General features: G+C 40.5%; 1 protein-coding gene across 2 annotated transcripts in view; it reads left to right on the plus strand.

Moving 5' to 3' along the window:
* The window catches only part of GNAO1 (G protein subunit alpha o1), a 142,884-nt gene extending 128,033 nt beyond the window's left edge, over nucleotides 1-14,851 (plus strand). For both annotated transcript variants that reach the window (XM_072117606.1, XM_072117608.1), the window contains one exon: nucleotides 12,788-14,851. In XM_072117606.1, coding sequence (XP_071973707.1) covers nucleotides 12,788-12,975 — 188 coding nt within the window. In that variant the 3' untranslated portion in view covers nucleotides 12,976-14,851. The remainder of the gene's footprint in view (nucleotides 1-12,787) is intronic.
* Nucleotides 14,852-15,632: the final 781 nt, after the last annotated feature.

A 15,632-nucleotide genomic window follows, 5' to 3' on the forward strand; every position in this document is an offset into this window, starting at 1 on the left:
TAACGCCGCAGTTTTAAAGATGATGGTACAGGGGGTGGCAATGTGCCTGTCATCCAAAACAGACTTGGTAAAGATGCCAGCTGGAGTAATTGTGATTCCAGTGTGATCTACCTCGGCGTGTTTGAGGGTAGATATAGGGGAAATTGGGCTATTTCAGCTGCTTTGTAATAGAGGGCGAAGTTGGGCAATGACAAGTCTCCCAGGAGTTTATGTTTAAACATAGTGGAGAGTGCAACACGTACAGGTTTATTATTCTAAACAAATTTGGAGGCATGGTAGTAGTGCATAAGTTTGAATGTTCTTGCAGGGACTGGAATGGTCAGGGATCGAAAGGTATAAAAACTTTGGTAAGGTCACCATTTTAATTGTGTGGATATGATCCAGCCAGGAGAGGGAAGGTTTAGACCAGTTATTTATGTCGGTTTGGATCACTGTAGTATCATAGTATATAAGGCTGGAAAAAGACGCAAGTCCATCAAGTCCAACCTTTAAGAATTAAATAAATGTTTTATCCCCATAACCTGTGATATTTTTGCTCTCCAGAAAGGTATCCAGGCCTCTCTTGAACATGTACATAGAGTCCGCCATAACAACCTCCTGCGGCAGAGAGTTCCATAGTCTCACTGCTCCTACAGTAAAGAACCTTTGTCTATGTTGATGGTAAAATCGCCTCTCCTCTAGGCGTAGAGGATGCCCCCTTGTTCTGGTCACAGGCCTAGGTATAAAAAGATCTTTGGAGAGATCCTTGTACTGTCCGTTCAGGTATTTGTACATTGTAATGAGGTCTCCCCTCAGTCGTCTTTTTTCTAAACTGAATAATCCCAAATTTTGTAATCTGTCAGTGTATTCTAATCCCCCCATTCCCCTAATAATCCTGATTGCTCTCCTCTGCTCCCGTTCCAGCTCTACTATATCCCTTTTATACACTGGTGCCCAAAACTGTACACAATATTCCATGTGTGGTCTGACCAGCGATTTGTATAAGGGCAAAACTATGTCTTTATCATGAGAATCTATTCCTCTCTTGATACATCCCATAATTTTATTTGCTTTAGCAGCAGCCGCCTGGCTCTGGTCACTAAAATTAAGTTTACCATCCACCAATACCCCCAAGTCCTTTTCAGCTCCAGTTTTACCAAGTAATTGACCGTTTAGAACATAATTATACTTTTTGTTTCCATGGCCCAAGTGCATAACTTTACATTTATCTACATTAAACCTCATCAACCATTTCTCTGCCCACACCTCAAGCTTCCACAAATCCCTCTGTAATGCTAAACTATCGACCTCAGTATTTATTACTTTACACAGCTTAGTATCATCTGCAAATATTGAAACTTGACTGTGTAAACCCACTACAAGGTCATTAATAAAAATATTAAAAAGAATGGCCCCAATACTGACCCCTGTGGCACTACACTGGTAACGTCAACCCAATCTGAGAATGTGCCATTAATGACGACCCTCTGTTTTCTATCACTAAGCCAATTACTTACCCAAATACGCAGATTTTCTCCTATTCCCAGCAGTCTCATTTTATATACCAACCTTTTATGTGGCACGGTGTCAAATGCCTTTGAAAAGTCCAGATATACAACATCCACAGCGTCCCCCAGATCCAGTCTTGAACTTACTTCCTCGTAGAAACCAATCAGATTAGTCTGACAGGACCGATCTCTCATAAACCCATGCTGACGCTGGGTTATAAGGTGAGATACTCCAGGATAGCATCTCTAACAAACCCCTCAAATATTTTCCCCACCACAGAAGTTAGACTCACGGGTCTGTAGTTTCCAGGATCGCTATTTGATCCTTTTTTGTATATTGGTACCACATTTGCTATGCGCCAGTCCTGTGGAACATAACCAGTCCTCAGTGAATCTTCAAATAGTAGTATGGAGTAGTTACAGTGGAACTTCGTCAACCTGAGTTGTGAGCTCTAACCCCAAAAATGTGATATAGTGTGGCTGTAGTTTGAAACCAAAGGAATCTACCAGGCCCTCCGGTGTCCTAGGCAGGATATACAGAGTACCTGTGACTTATCCATATTTACCTTTAGTCCAGAAACTAAATTAAAGTTGTTAAGGAGATGCAATCGGTTTGGCAGGGATGTGTGGGGACTAATAATTTGACAGGAGCAGGTCATCCATGAAAAGGCTAACTTTATAAGTGTTGCTGGTAGTAGAAAAGCCCTGAATATCATGGTTGGCCCGTATTGCTGCAGCTAGGGGCTCCATAGCTAGGGCAAAAAGAGCAGAACAACCTTGCCGTGTGCCGCTGGCAATGTGTATAGGGGTAGGGTGGAGTGAATGGAGTGTGAGCTAAGCTAGTGGCTGGTCTTAAAGAAGCTTAAGGGAGAAAACAAACTGCTGGGAATCCAAAGTGTTCCATAACTTTAAATAAGTATGGCCAGAAGACAATATAAAAAGAGTTTTCTATATCCAGTGAGAGCATAAGTAAGGGTGTGGTTTGCTGAGTGTATAATGGTTAAAGGGAACCTACCACCACGATTCTACCTATAAAGGTAGAACAGGTGGTAGGTGGATGTATGGGACGTGAGGATAGCCCTTTTTAGAGCTAATCCTCATGTCCCCCGCTATCTTTTTAAAACTTTAATACCCTTATATGTAAATTTTTCTTAAGCGGCTCCTGGGGCGTGGAGTATGCGGACATGAGGCTAAACGCCGCGGCTACTCCACTCCCCAGTAGCCTCTCTTCTCCTCCTACCCTGACATCTTCACGCCCTCATCCGAGAAGCCGGCGTCCTGTGCTACGAGGAGCTGCGCGCCAAAGATGTCAAGGTATGAGGAGAAAAGAGGCCACTGGGGCGTGGAGTAGCTGCGACGTATAGCCTCATGTACTCCACGCCCCAGTAGCCTCTTAAGAAAATTTGCATATTAGGGTATTAAAGTTTTTAAAAGATAGCAGGGACATGAGGATTAGCTCTAAAAAGGGCTATCCTCACGTCCCATACATCCACTTACCACCCGTTCTACCTTTGTAGGTAGAATTGTGGTGGTAGGTTCCCTTTGTAGGCTCGGATGTGTGAAAATAGAATATGAAGGAATTTTTTTGTAATAAGCAGCAGCAAGGCCGTCAGGGCCGGGGATTTGCCCAGTTTAAGATTTTTTTTACCTTCTCTTTAATTTCTTCATCAGTAATTGGGGCCATGAGAATCTCCTCTGCTGATGATGGGAGCGATGGGCGATTAATTGAAATGAGGAAGCTATCTGTTAGAGGGGTTGGGTTGGTTGGGTGCTGTATAGAGTAATTGGTAAAATTTATGGAAAGTACTGTATATGTTTCAGGACGGGAAGTGACATTCCCATTCTGTGTCTGGATGGAGAAAACCGTGTTAATGCATTCTTTCTGTTGTAGGTGATGTTTATCCATCTTATTAACTTATATGTTAAATAATATTTGGGTCCATTTTACTGCTCTTTTGGTTGTCGTAGTGAGAAGGGCTTCTAGCTGGAGTTTGGTGTTTAGTAAGATGTAGGGTGAAGCTGGTTAGTCCGTTCTAGCATATGTAGCTGATTTTTTTTATTGTATGTTGGAACTGCAATGCGTTCTCTTACTTTTCACTGCAACTTTCCATATGGTATTTAAAATTAATTGCTTATGACCCAACCAGCGATTTCCACAGCTGACACCAATTTAAACACTCTGAGGACTGCACCGTGATCTGAAAAATATGTATAACCCTGTATGCTTCCATGAGACTCTCTCCATGTATCAGCCAGGTTATGTGTCCTGACTAATTGCATAAATACGTGTCTAACCAGGAGCGTTACATCTGACCTGCTCACAGCCGAGCTGTCTATAGCAGGGCTGATTGTAAAGTTAAGACCTCCACACCAAATTATAGACCCATAAGTAAATTGGCAGAGCCTGTCGAAAACGCCTTTAAAGAGAACCTGTCATCATAAACTGGACTAGCCGCAGCCCTTTTTAGTTTTTTGCTTTTTCATTTTTCACTCCCCACCTTCAAAACTCTATAACTTTTTTATTTTTCCATGTACAGAGCTGTGTTATGGCTTATTTTCTGCGTAACAAATTACACTTCCAAACGGTGATATTTAATATTCCATGCCTTGTACTGGGAAGCGGGAAAAAGAATTCCAAATGCAAAAAAACGCATTTGTACCATATTCTTGCGGGCTTGGATTTTACGTATTTCACTGTATGCCCCAAATGACATGTCTACTTTAATCTTTGGGTCGGTACGATTACGGGGAAACCAAATTTGTATAGGTTTTATAATGTTTTCATACATTTACAAAGATTAACACCTCATGTACAAAATCTTTTTTGGATTTTGCCATCTTCTGGTGCCAATAACTTTTTTATACTTTGGTATACAGTGCTCTGGAAGGTGTGGGTTTTTTTTGCAGCTTTTGATGACGTTTATAGTGTTATAATTTTTAGGACTGTACGACCTTTTGAACACTTTTTATTGAATTTTTATATTTTTTTTAAATGGCAAAAAAGTGCCATTTTCGATTTTGGGCGCGATTTTCTGTTACGGGGTTAAAAGCAGTGAAAAAATATTATATTTTGATTGGGCATTTTCGGACGCGACGGTACCGAATGTGTTTATGATTTTTACTGTTTATTTATATTTATGTCAGTTCTAGGGAAAGGGGGGTGATTTGAGTTTTTAGGGGGGTTTTTTAATATAATTTTTTTAACCTTTTTTTTTTATTATTTTCACTATTTTTCAGACTCCCTACTGTTGTATGGCAGTATATGGTAAGATCCATCAGAAAAAAGGGTTATAGAACCCTAGGGGGTCTGAAAAAAAGTAAAAAAAAATTAAATCAATAGTAATAAAAATTTAAATCACCACCCCTTTCCATAGAACTGATCTAAATAAACAGTAAAAATCATAAACACATTAGGCATTGCTGCGTCCGAAAATGCCTATCAAAATATAATTTTTTCACTGCGTTTAACCCTGTAACAGAAAATAGCGCCCAAAGTGGAAAATGGCACTTTTTTTAATTGAATTTTGAAAATTTTTCAAAATGGAAAAAAAAGTGATCAAAGGTCGTACATTCCTAAAAATGGTAGCATTGAAAACATCAAGTTGTACAAAATGACACCACCCACAGCTTCGTACACTGAAGTATGAAAAAGTTATTGGCGTCAGAAGATGGCAAAAAAAAAAAAAAATTGTACAGGAGGCTTTCATTTTTGTAAATGTATGAAAACATTATAAAACCTATAAAAATTTGGTATCCCTGTCATCGCAGCGACACAAAGAATAAAGTAAACCTGTCATTTGGGGCGCACAGTGAAAGCTGTCAAATCCAAGCCCACAGGACCGCAAATGTGTTTTTTTTCACCATTTTCACTGCATTTGGATTTTTTTTCCTGCTTTCCGGTACATAGCATGGAAAATAACATATCATCACTATGAAGTGCAAAAAACAAGCAGAGTTCTTTACGTGTAAAAATAAAAAAGTTGTAGATTTTTTTAAGGTGGAGTGAAAAATGGAAATTATACAACAAAAAAGGGCCAGGTTGTTAAGGGGTTAATAGTGGGTAGCTGAAGCTTTGGAGTGCATAGAAATCTACTATGCAGATGTGTTTGGATTGCAACATTCCTTAGAATATTAGAAAGCGCCACTCAGAGTCAGAGTAGGAATCCTGTGGTTGAAACAGGAAGGAATTTTTGAGGATGGCCACTCCCCTTGTTTTTTTCGTATGCGAGGCTAAATAAACCCTGGTAAATTGGAAGTGGAAGTAATTGTGGGATAATACTCTACACCCTTTCATGACATGTGAGACTTTAACTTGATAGGACAGTTTTATTACAGTAATTAGATATTTTTTTTCTTTATAAAATTAGCCAATAAAGGACTGCAAGTATGAAAAAATAAGCTTTTTTTGTCATTTTTCTGATTAAAGTTTTTTTAATAGTTAAACTGAATAAACTTGCCAAAAAATGTTAGAAATATGCATATATTCTTTCTGCTTTACAACAGATGATTTCTGAATTACTACTTGAGATAGCACCCAGATCATCACCTGCTGTGCTGCTGTTTTTGGCCAATATTTTTTAGAAATATGTACACCATCACCATCTCCCTTTCCCAAAGTACAAAATACAGAAGTATTGCAGTATTTGGTAGGAACGATCAGACCATCTAATGTTAAACTACCCTAGAACAGTGGTGGCGAACCAATGGCACGGGTGCCAGAGGTGGCACTCACAGCCCTCTATATGGGCACCCCAGGGCAGGGTTCACCAGACAGGACTCAAGGCTTCTTGCAGTCCCAGGCAGCCTAGGACCTTAGAAGGAAGCTACAATGATAATCCAAACGTCTCCTCCTTCTTTCTACTGTATTGGTGTCCTCAGGTCCCCTTACAATTTAAAGGAAACCTACCACTTGAAGTGGCAGGTTTCAGATGGAAATACCGGGCACCAGCTCAGGGTGGAGCTTATTTTTGTTAGTGTTTTAAATCGCGGTTTAAAACACTTTTTAAACTTTATGGCCGGCGCAGGGAGGTACGCGCTCGGCGCTTACCATGCGCGCAGCTCTCCTTCACTTCCAATGTAGCTGCGCGCATGGTAAGCGCCGTGCGCGTACCTGCCTGCGCCGGCTATAAAGTTTAAAAAGTGTTCGATACCGCGGTTTAAAACACTAACAAAAATAAGCTCCGGCACCAGCTCACCCTGAGCTGGTGCTCGGTATTTCCATCAGAAACCTGCCACTTCAAGTGGTAGGTTTCCTTTAAGCCTGTGACAGAGTTACTGCTTAAATTGTCGCATTGGCACTTTGCGAAAAATATGTGGCTTTTGGTTGTAGTTTGGGCACTCTGTGTTTAAAAGGTTCCCCATCACTGAACTAGAGGGTCTAAGAAATAGTGAAAAAAAAAGTTAAAACAATAAAACATTAAAAATTCAAATCACCCCATTTCCCTAGAACCAAATAGTAAAAACATGTACTGAACCAAAGAATATACTAGAGATGCCGTTTGGAATGTACAGTGAAAATGTAAAAACAGAGCCCACAAGAAAATTAAGCAAATGCGGGTTCTTGTCAATTTTACCGCATTTTTAATTCTATTTCTACTTCCCAGTTCAAGGCATGGAATACAAAATACTGTCACTAAAAAGTACAATTTGTTTAGCAGAGTTAGTTAGTGATTTTTGAAAGTGGGAAGTGATAAACAGAGTAAGTAAAATGGAAAATTCCCATCAGTGGCAAGGAGTTAATATGCTCGCTATACCTCATGATAAAAAGTTTACAAATTCTCTGGTATAAAGGTTTGTGGTACCTGAAACCACGTTCACATGTGGCATTTTGGTTGGATTCAGTTTCTAAATGCAAAGGCTTCACTTGTGATCACATATTTTGGTAACAATGTGTTTCCAACACATTCACTAAACGCAAAGTAAATGCAATCTTACTGCAATGTGCGATCGCAGGTGGAGCCTTTGGATTGCGTTTGAAAACGCAACCCAAATGCCACGTGTGAACGCGCCCTTTGGCGCTCTACAAACACGTTGTGGCACCTGAAAACTATTCTGCCCTACAAAAGCCCAATGGCTCCTTCCTGCCCCGCCATGTGCCCTGACTGCGGGTTACATCCACATATGGGGTGTCCTCTTACTAGGAAGAAACTGCACAGCATGTTTGTAGATGTCTACTTTTTTACGTTTATGTTGTTACATTTGGGGGATAAATGAATGTATTAATGATAAATATTAGTGAATTCCAAATCAAACCTTCATTTTGTTTGAAGTTCTGTAAAAGAGGATTAACAAGCTTCCTACCTGCTGTTTTGAATAGTTTGAGCGGTGAAGTTAATAAAACGGGGTGATATGTGGTGAGTTTCTATACAAAGAATCTTCTAAAACTCCTATAGAAATGAAATGGTCCATAGAAAACCATGCTAAACAGCAGGTGCTTGTTACTGATCGCATGAGCTTCTATGGAAATGCATATGTGATCATGCCGAGCACCGTCCCCAGAGGTTTTCCTTGCGTTTCTTAACACAAGGCAAATGGCATGTGTTAACGCACCTTCAATATTTTTCCCTGCACTGTGTCACCCTCTTACCAGGAGGAAACCTAAAAGCTATTGCAATGCAAAATATCCAAATTGGTGAGATATCTGCCTGCAATCCTAAATTGTTGGGATATGCTCCCAATATGTCATTAAAATAGTAAACACCCTTAAGTTTGTGCATTTCAATATGTCGCAGAGCACAGTGTGGGATGACACGCAATAGATGCTTGCCCTTTAAAGAGGACCTGTCACCCTGACTAAACCCTCTAGGACAGTGGTGGCGAACCTATGGCACGGGTGCCAGAGGTGGCACTCAGAGCCCTCTCTTTGGGCACCCAGGGCATTGCCCAGCACAAAGGTCAACATTCAGAAATCAAGACCTGAATCAAGGAGGTGTGGACAGAGCTTGATTATCATTGTAGCCTCTTCTCCGGACCCATGATTTATCCTGTTAAGAGGACTTTAGAGGGAAACTACAATAACAATCCAAATTTCTCCTTCTTTCTCTTGTATTGGTGTCATCAGGGCGCCAATACGTTTGAAACTTGTGAATTACTTTAAATTGCCATTTGGCACTTTGTGAAAATATCTTTTTTTTGCTTGTAGTTTTGGCACTTAGTGCCTAAAAGGTTCGCCATCAGTGCTCTAGGAGTTGTTTACTAAAGTAAGCAGCTCCCCAGCCCTACCCCAGTAAAAGAAGTGTTAAACAACAAGCTTTATCAGAACATACTGATAAGCTAGCAAACACGGCACTGCCATAGCCCTGTGAATGCTTACAGAGGTCTGGCGTATTCATGAGGGGTGCTTCCCTCTCCTCTGCTTCTCCCCCGCCCCTCCCACACCGTATGTAGGCTCCATGCTGCAGTCACCGCCCCCTCATAAATATGACTATTGCAGTGCAGTGTTTGCTAGCTTATCGTTATGTACCAATAAAGCTAGCAATTTAACATTGCTACACAGGGGGTAGGGCTGGGGAGCTGCTTATTTTAGCAAGTGCTCCTAGATGAATTATTTCGGGTTACAGGTCCTCTTTAAGTATTACTAGTATACAGTCATAAAACGCCTGTAGATGGATGTACACTGCAAAAGAGAAAGAGATCAAGTTATTATGTGAAGAATCTGCTTCTCTCACTTCAAGAGATTATTTTCCTTCCCGTACATATTATCCTGTGAAACATTTTAAATCCAGATATGGATTAGGCTTCCTTCTAGCTGAGGGCAAAGCACTTAATTGCGTCCTGAGTTCAGGTCTACTACACATGTACTATGTGACGTGCTGATACCTCTATCATAGTCATAGTGATGTAAGACTGATCTCTTTATCAGTTTGGTGGGGGCAGTTTAATGTTGAAATAATTTTATAAGGATAGACTACAATAAAAAAAACAGCAAGAATTTCACCGATGAGAGCACATAATGCACTCTGGCAGCTATTGTTACTCTATACTGTAAAACAATTTGTGGTAAATTTACATGACTTGCCATTAGTAGCTGGTGACTCTTCCATTAACTGCCCTCAGTGGTGACCTTTACACAGTGGAGGCCAGTGATTGGCCTCAAATGGCACATACCTGGAGGAGCTAGTGCTGCAATAGGGAGGGCAGGCAAGTTACTCTTAACAATGGAGCATAATTTATTTGTGCCAAATTTGCAACATTTTCATACATCAAATATTTGGAAACCAATGACAAATCAGGCACAACACTGAAAAGAACTAACATGGTGAAACGCCAGCAGAAGCCACAAAAAAGGCACAAAAAACTAAAAAGGGTTGATAAATAAATAAATGCCCCCAGAGTGTTGATGGCAAAACTACCCCTTTTAAGTCCACAGCCACATTCATTTTTATTTTTAAGACAAAATCATAAACAATTATTCATAGTAAAGTGTCAAAAGTTTATCGAGACAAAATTCTAGAAGACTCAAGAAAATCGTAGCTTGAGCCTTGTAATAATTGGAAATCGGATGTTACTTAGGTCGCACTTCCTGGTAATGCTCAGTGACTGTTACCAACCTGTCCGTTGTAATATACCGTATTTTTTGGACTATAAGACACACTTTTTAGCAAGAAAAAATCTAAAAAGTGCCTGCGTGTTCTAGACCGAAGGTCAGGAGGATCCAGGACTGCCAGACCCTCCTGACCGCTGTAATGGAGATCGGGTGATGCCCTGATATAGAACTGCACCTGATCTCCCAGAGAGGAGAGCCTCCACACTGCTCTCTCCTCTCCTGGGTGTCCTAAAGGACCTGTGGTGGTGTCAGAATCATGTGACTTACCCTGAGACAGGTTAAGAAGAACAGGAAGAAGGAAAGTGGGAAGTGTGTGGAGGAGTCTGTGTGTATAGCTGAGCTGTGTGTGTAACTATGGATGATGCAGAGCTGTGTGCATAACTCTATGGATGAAGCAGAGCTGTGTGTGCTGTGCTTCAGTGAGACCAACAGGGATATTTTAATTGGTGTAAAATATGTTTTTTCCTTTTTGGAAGCCTAAATCTGGGGTGCGTCTTATAGTCTGGAAAATACGGTAGTTTCCTGCTATATAGTAACCAAAGGAAGAGGTCCAGAGCATTGTGGCTAGGAGAAGAGGTAGCGTTACAGCAGATACACAGAATTAGAAAGATATTTAGGCAGTGATGTCAGTGGAAATCTTTCTAGGTTTTTGTACCCCATACTATGATGCCTATTACATAGCATTGTAATTAATCCTAATTTATTAATGTCACAGTATGTTTGTTACAATTTAATGGATGGTTTAATGAGATCTACGTAGTCCTTGAAAAGGAAGATACTTTTACCTCAGAAGTAAAATATTTTTTATTATACACAACCTTGTAATTAATGACATCTTTAAAGCCCCGTGTATGAGCACTGATATGTGCACCAGCATTTGTCATTGGAGGGCTTCGCTGTCATAAAGGACGTCCACACAAAATGTGTAATACAGTAGCAGGGAAGTATGTCATTCCAATCCCAAAGGCACACAGCGGAACATGGTATGCAGTCTCTCATTTTTCTGCTGTGGATCCTGGCGCAGAATACAATCTTTGCAAAGAAAATCAGTTTGGCTGGTTTCTGATGCTTGTGGGGTGTCTGCAGAATTACCTCAGGGACAAATTGCACAGCCCTTGTGCTACATGTAGAAAGGCAAATAGAAGCACCAAATACTGAAGACACTACCCCTCCCCAGAAATTATACACGGTGCAGAACTAAATAAGGCCATAGAACAGCATCACTTACTACAATGTAGCCCAAACACCATGCTGTGCCATAATATTACAGACCTCGAGACAATTCCAATAATACAGAACAATACATCAGGTAGTTGAATATTAAAAATCATTCAAACCACCTACTAGACAGTAGGAAAAAATAAATACTTACCTGCCCTTGCTTGTTTTCGGCTTCATGCACCACACTTTAGTGATACACTCCAGTTGCCTCTCTGTGCTGGAGTTAGCTGTGGTATATTATCCCCTTAAAGTACATCTACCACAAGGATCAAGGATTGGGAACAATGCACACTGACTTTCTGGTATGTGCCACCTCTGGCAGCATCTTCTCTTCTTTTAGCTTCTTATGCCTTGTAGGCTTTTAAAACTATGCAAATCAACCTGAGGAGCTCCAGGGTACATAGGTGTTAATGGAGCTTGAAGCTCCTCAGACTCATTTGCATAATTTAAAAAGTTTTTTCTTAAAAACGAGAGCTTAGAGAACAGTGGATCCTGCCAGAGGGGGCCTAGTCCGGACGGGAGAAGGAACGTGGAGAGGTAAGACGGGAGAAGGAACGTGGAGAGGTAAGTTCGGGGGAGCTGGGCCGGCGCCGCATAGAGGGGTGTCCATGACCGTGTTCATTCAAAAGGTCACCTGTAAAGGTTACAGTTAGAGATGAGCGAGCACTAAAATGCTCGGGTGCTCGTTACTCGGGCCAAACATTTCCCGATGCTCGAGTTCTCGTTTCGAGTAACGAGCCCCATTGAAATCAATGGGAAACCCGAGCATTTTTCAGTAAAATTACAAATTGAACGAGCACTGTTTTAGTGCAGATGTTTTCACTGAAAGAACACAGTGAAAGAACACTGCAGAACCGATTGCAGGTGTTCACGAACATCTGCGATCTGTTCCGGAGACACACGTACAGAACGGTGTTCTCCGCAATATTATTTGAAGAACAATATGTGTAGAGAACAACTTGCAATACTCGTCCGAGCAACGAGCCTGTCCGAGTATGCTAATACTCGACTGAGCATCAAGCTCGGACGAGTATACTCGCTCATCTCTAGTTACAATACATTTTAAACTAAAAGACATGTAAACCCAACTTTTTGTGAGAAATGACCGATGTATGGAGGAGTAGATGTCCAGCAGGCAGGGAACAATTGTGCTAAATGTATTGCTCTGTAGACTTGCATAGTGAAGAGCATGATGAACTCCCCCCCACAGCAGCACTTACTTATTTTTACCGATTTTTTTAGATCTAAGTGCAGTAACACCCCTTCCCCAATAGTGGCTGCAGAAGGATAGAATAGTGCAGTCTGCACCGACTAATGTGTAAATTCCCAAGAATACCTAGATCCAAAGTCAAAGGAGCTGCCTTACAAGGTAGCTAAAAGAGGCATGGTTTTCCTTATCCCATCCTGGAAAACTGATTTGCATGGTTTCCTTAGATCCAATTTTGTCATGTTTCAATAGCTTTTTATCAAGTTATCTAACACTACTGCATTTCCCAATTTTCATCAGTTTTTATATGATTTCTCTATTTCGCAGGTCCTAACACATATGATGATGCAGCCGCTTATATCCAAGCACAATTTGAGAGCAAGAACCGCTCGCCTAACAAGGAGATCTACTGCCACATGACCTGCGCCACAGATACGAATAATATCCAGGTGGTATTTGACGCCGTCACTGATATCATCATTGCCAACAACCTCAGAGGCTGCGGCTTGTACTGATTCCTCTGTATAGCAATTTATCTGCTGGTGAAACGAAAATAAATGCAAGTTGGTTAACCGAGAAGGCAACATGACAAATATATATATATAAATATATATATATATAAAACCAATCTTTTTTGTTTGTCTCAAAGAGCTGGCAACAGAACGGATCTCCTGACAGCTCTGCACACCTTACCAACCCCTACCCAGACGAAACCTTAATTTGTAAGACTTTTCAGAGCCCACTAACTAATTAAGAAAAAAAAAAAACCTCCACTTCTGGGAGAGCCTGAGTTGCAATTTCAACCTCTCTCCAGAACTGATGAGGTTTGAAGGAGATCATTGAAAAAAAAGGAAAGTTTACCCGTTTGAATCCTTTTTTTGAGGAATTGTGTGCTGTTGTAAGGCCACACTCCGCACCTTTAATATAACATTACAGGTATATCCTTTCTGTTCAGCTCTTGGATAACAAAACCGCAAAAATAAAAATAAAGAAAAATCAAGTTTTTTCAAAACCAGGTAGAAGTGTTTGTGACACTTGCAGGACAGTGCGCTCAGCATTTTTTATTTCTTTTGGTGGGTGCTGTAACTGTATGAGGGTCTGTACGGGATCAGGGTTCCCCTCTAGTCTCTACAACGCAAAGTAGCAGGCCCCTATTTGTCTTGAAAAGGTTTCAGTGCCAACCCAAACTGCGGAGTAGGGGGGACCAGTCTGCAATTTTCAAGAGGGGAACATACCCCCACCATCCCTCCTTTTTCTGCACTGCTCTACGGACCCTCAAATTGACGTTCTGCTGGTAGCATGACCTTTGGCCTTTGTAAAAAAAAATATATATAACAAAAAAACACAAACAAAAAAACACAGCCTTCCTTAAAGTTGATGTGTAATGTTATCACTGAATTAGTGGCTGCATAGGATGCTGTAAATCTGGTTTAGCTAAGTCTGTACATTTAGAAGAAACTAAATTGTTCTTTTTTCCCACGTGCTTGTAGCTTAATGACACCTCCCTTATCTTATTGATCTTTTTTTCTTGCACCAATTGTAAAGAGGCATCTTTTTAATTGTCTACAACCCTTTCACTGCCAGAGAGGTCTGCTCAGCCTCCAGCAAAGAATGGGATCATGAAATCTATGTTGTTTTGGGTGAATTGGGTTGATTTTGTTGGACTTTGAAGCCCTACATAGAAAAATTTAAAAAAAATGTACCCAAAAAATGAAGAACTTTCCGGGGTAATAGAAATGTACAGATTTGACGTCTGTGAAAGTTTCCTTGCTCTGGACTGTGTACCATGCACTCTCTGGGTTTGTATAGAAAAAGCACAGCTCTCACTAAACCTCCAGCTGCCGAAATAGGGATTTTTGCTCTCAATTCCATGTATAACAAATAGGCTTCTTTACTTTAAGTCTCCTTTTTGTTCCCAAGTGAATGCTTAGTGCTGCTTCTCTCGCCCCTTTCCTTATTATCTTTCCTTGCCCCCCTCCCCCTTTTCCTTTTTAGTGAATGGTGTTTTCCTCTCATGTGGGATGTTTGTGCTGCAAAAAAAAAAAAAAAAAGGAAAAAAAAGTGGAAAAAAAACAAAATCCAAAAAAAAAACAAATTTAATCGAATGTAGTGTTTACATTAAATCCACAGTTTTCATGACCAAACCTTTGTCATTTCTACTTTGATTAGAAGTCAGACTTCTTCACCATTTCACTTGCGAACTGAAGAAGAGCGGTCACAAATGTTAAAGAAAAAAACTATGAAAAAAACTTAAATGATTAAATAAATGAGCGAGAAAAGAAGCTGGAGTGTGTTCTTTGTATTGACGAGCGCTCAGTTTGGTGCTGCCAGCCACTCTCGTTAACTAATGGAAACTCGTATGTAGCTTAATAAAGAGAATGTTTGTCTGTACAGATTTGTCTCCAAAATTCTGCTCTTTTACCAACCTGCGTCATTCTGGAACCGAATCACTTGACCTCAAGCTAGAACATACGTTGTACTGGAACTGTAAATGGCTGGCAAGTCTTACTGGGAGTTGGGTGCTCCTACAATCTGACCAATATGGCAGCATTTAAAGGGTGAATCAGACTTCAGTCATCATGGGGCTGGATCTGGCATGTACACTTCTTGTGCCAATTAAACTTCGAGTAAATTGTACATGGCAGAGTTCTTACAGATTTCCTTTTCCCGTAGCAGAAACTGCTCCGAGATGATGGTAAATTGTAAAAACGTCTGCGCCATATCTGCCAGCTAAGCACATATACTAGAGGCGTTCTCTGCCACATTGATGGCTTATGCTTAAAGTTATATTTGAAAGTCTAACCTCATACTCACACAGTTAAAAAAAAAATCTCTTGATGATTTACATGACACTGTGAAGGTTGATGTGCATGGCTTTCACATAAATAGCACTGAACAGCAGTACCAGACCCAGTAGTTTGTACAGACAAGTCAATTTCTCTGTAAACTCTAAAGCATTAAGGTGGCGATCACATGTTTTGAAAGATAATACAACAGCTGAGGAGTGAAGATTTCCATAATTACATTGCTGTTAACATTTGCGTTTACAAAGCACAATGCTAACGCAATGCTTTAACCATGTTAACATGTCTTGATATTGTGTTAATATAGCATTTTGTAAACACTAATGATAACAGCAATGTAAACGCCACATGTGAACGCAGCCTCCGGG

Source organism: Engystomops pustulosus, chromosome 7 (assembly GCF_040894005.1).
Source record: "Engystomops pustulosus chromosome 7, aEngPut4.maternal, whole genome shotgun sequence".
NCBI classification, from domain to species: domain Eukaryota; kingdom Metazoa; phylum Chordata; class Amphibia; order Anura; family Leptodactylidae; genus Engystomops; species Engystomops pustulosus.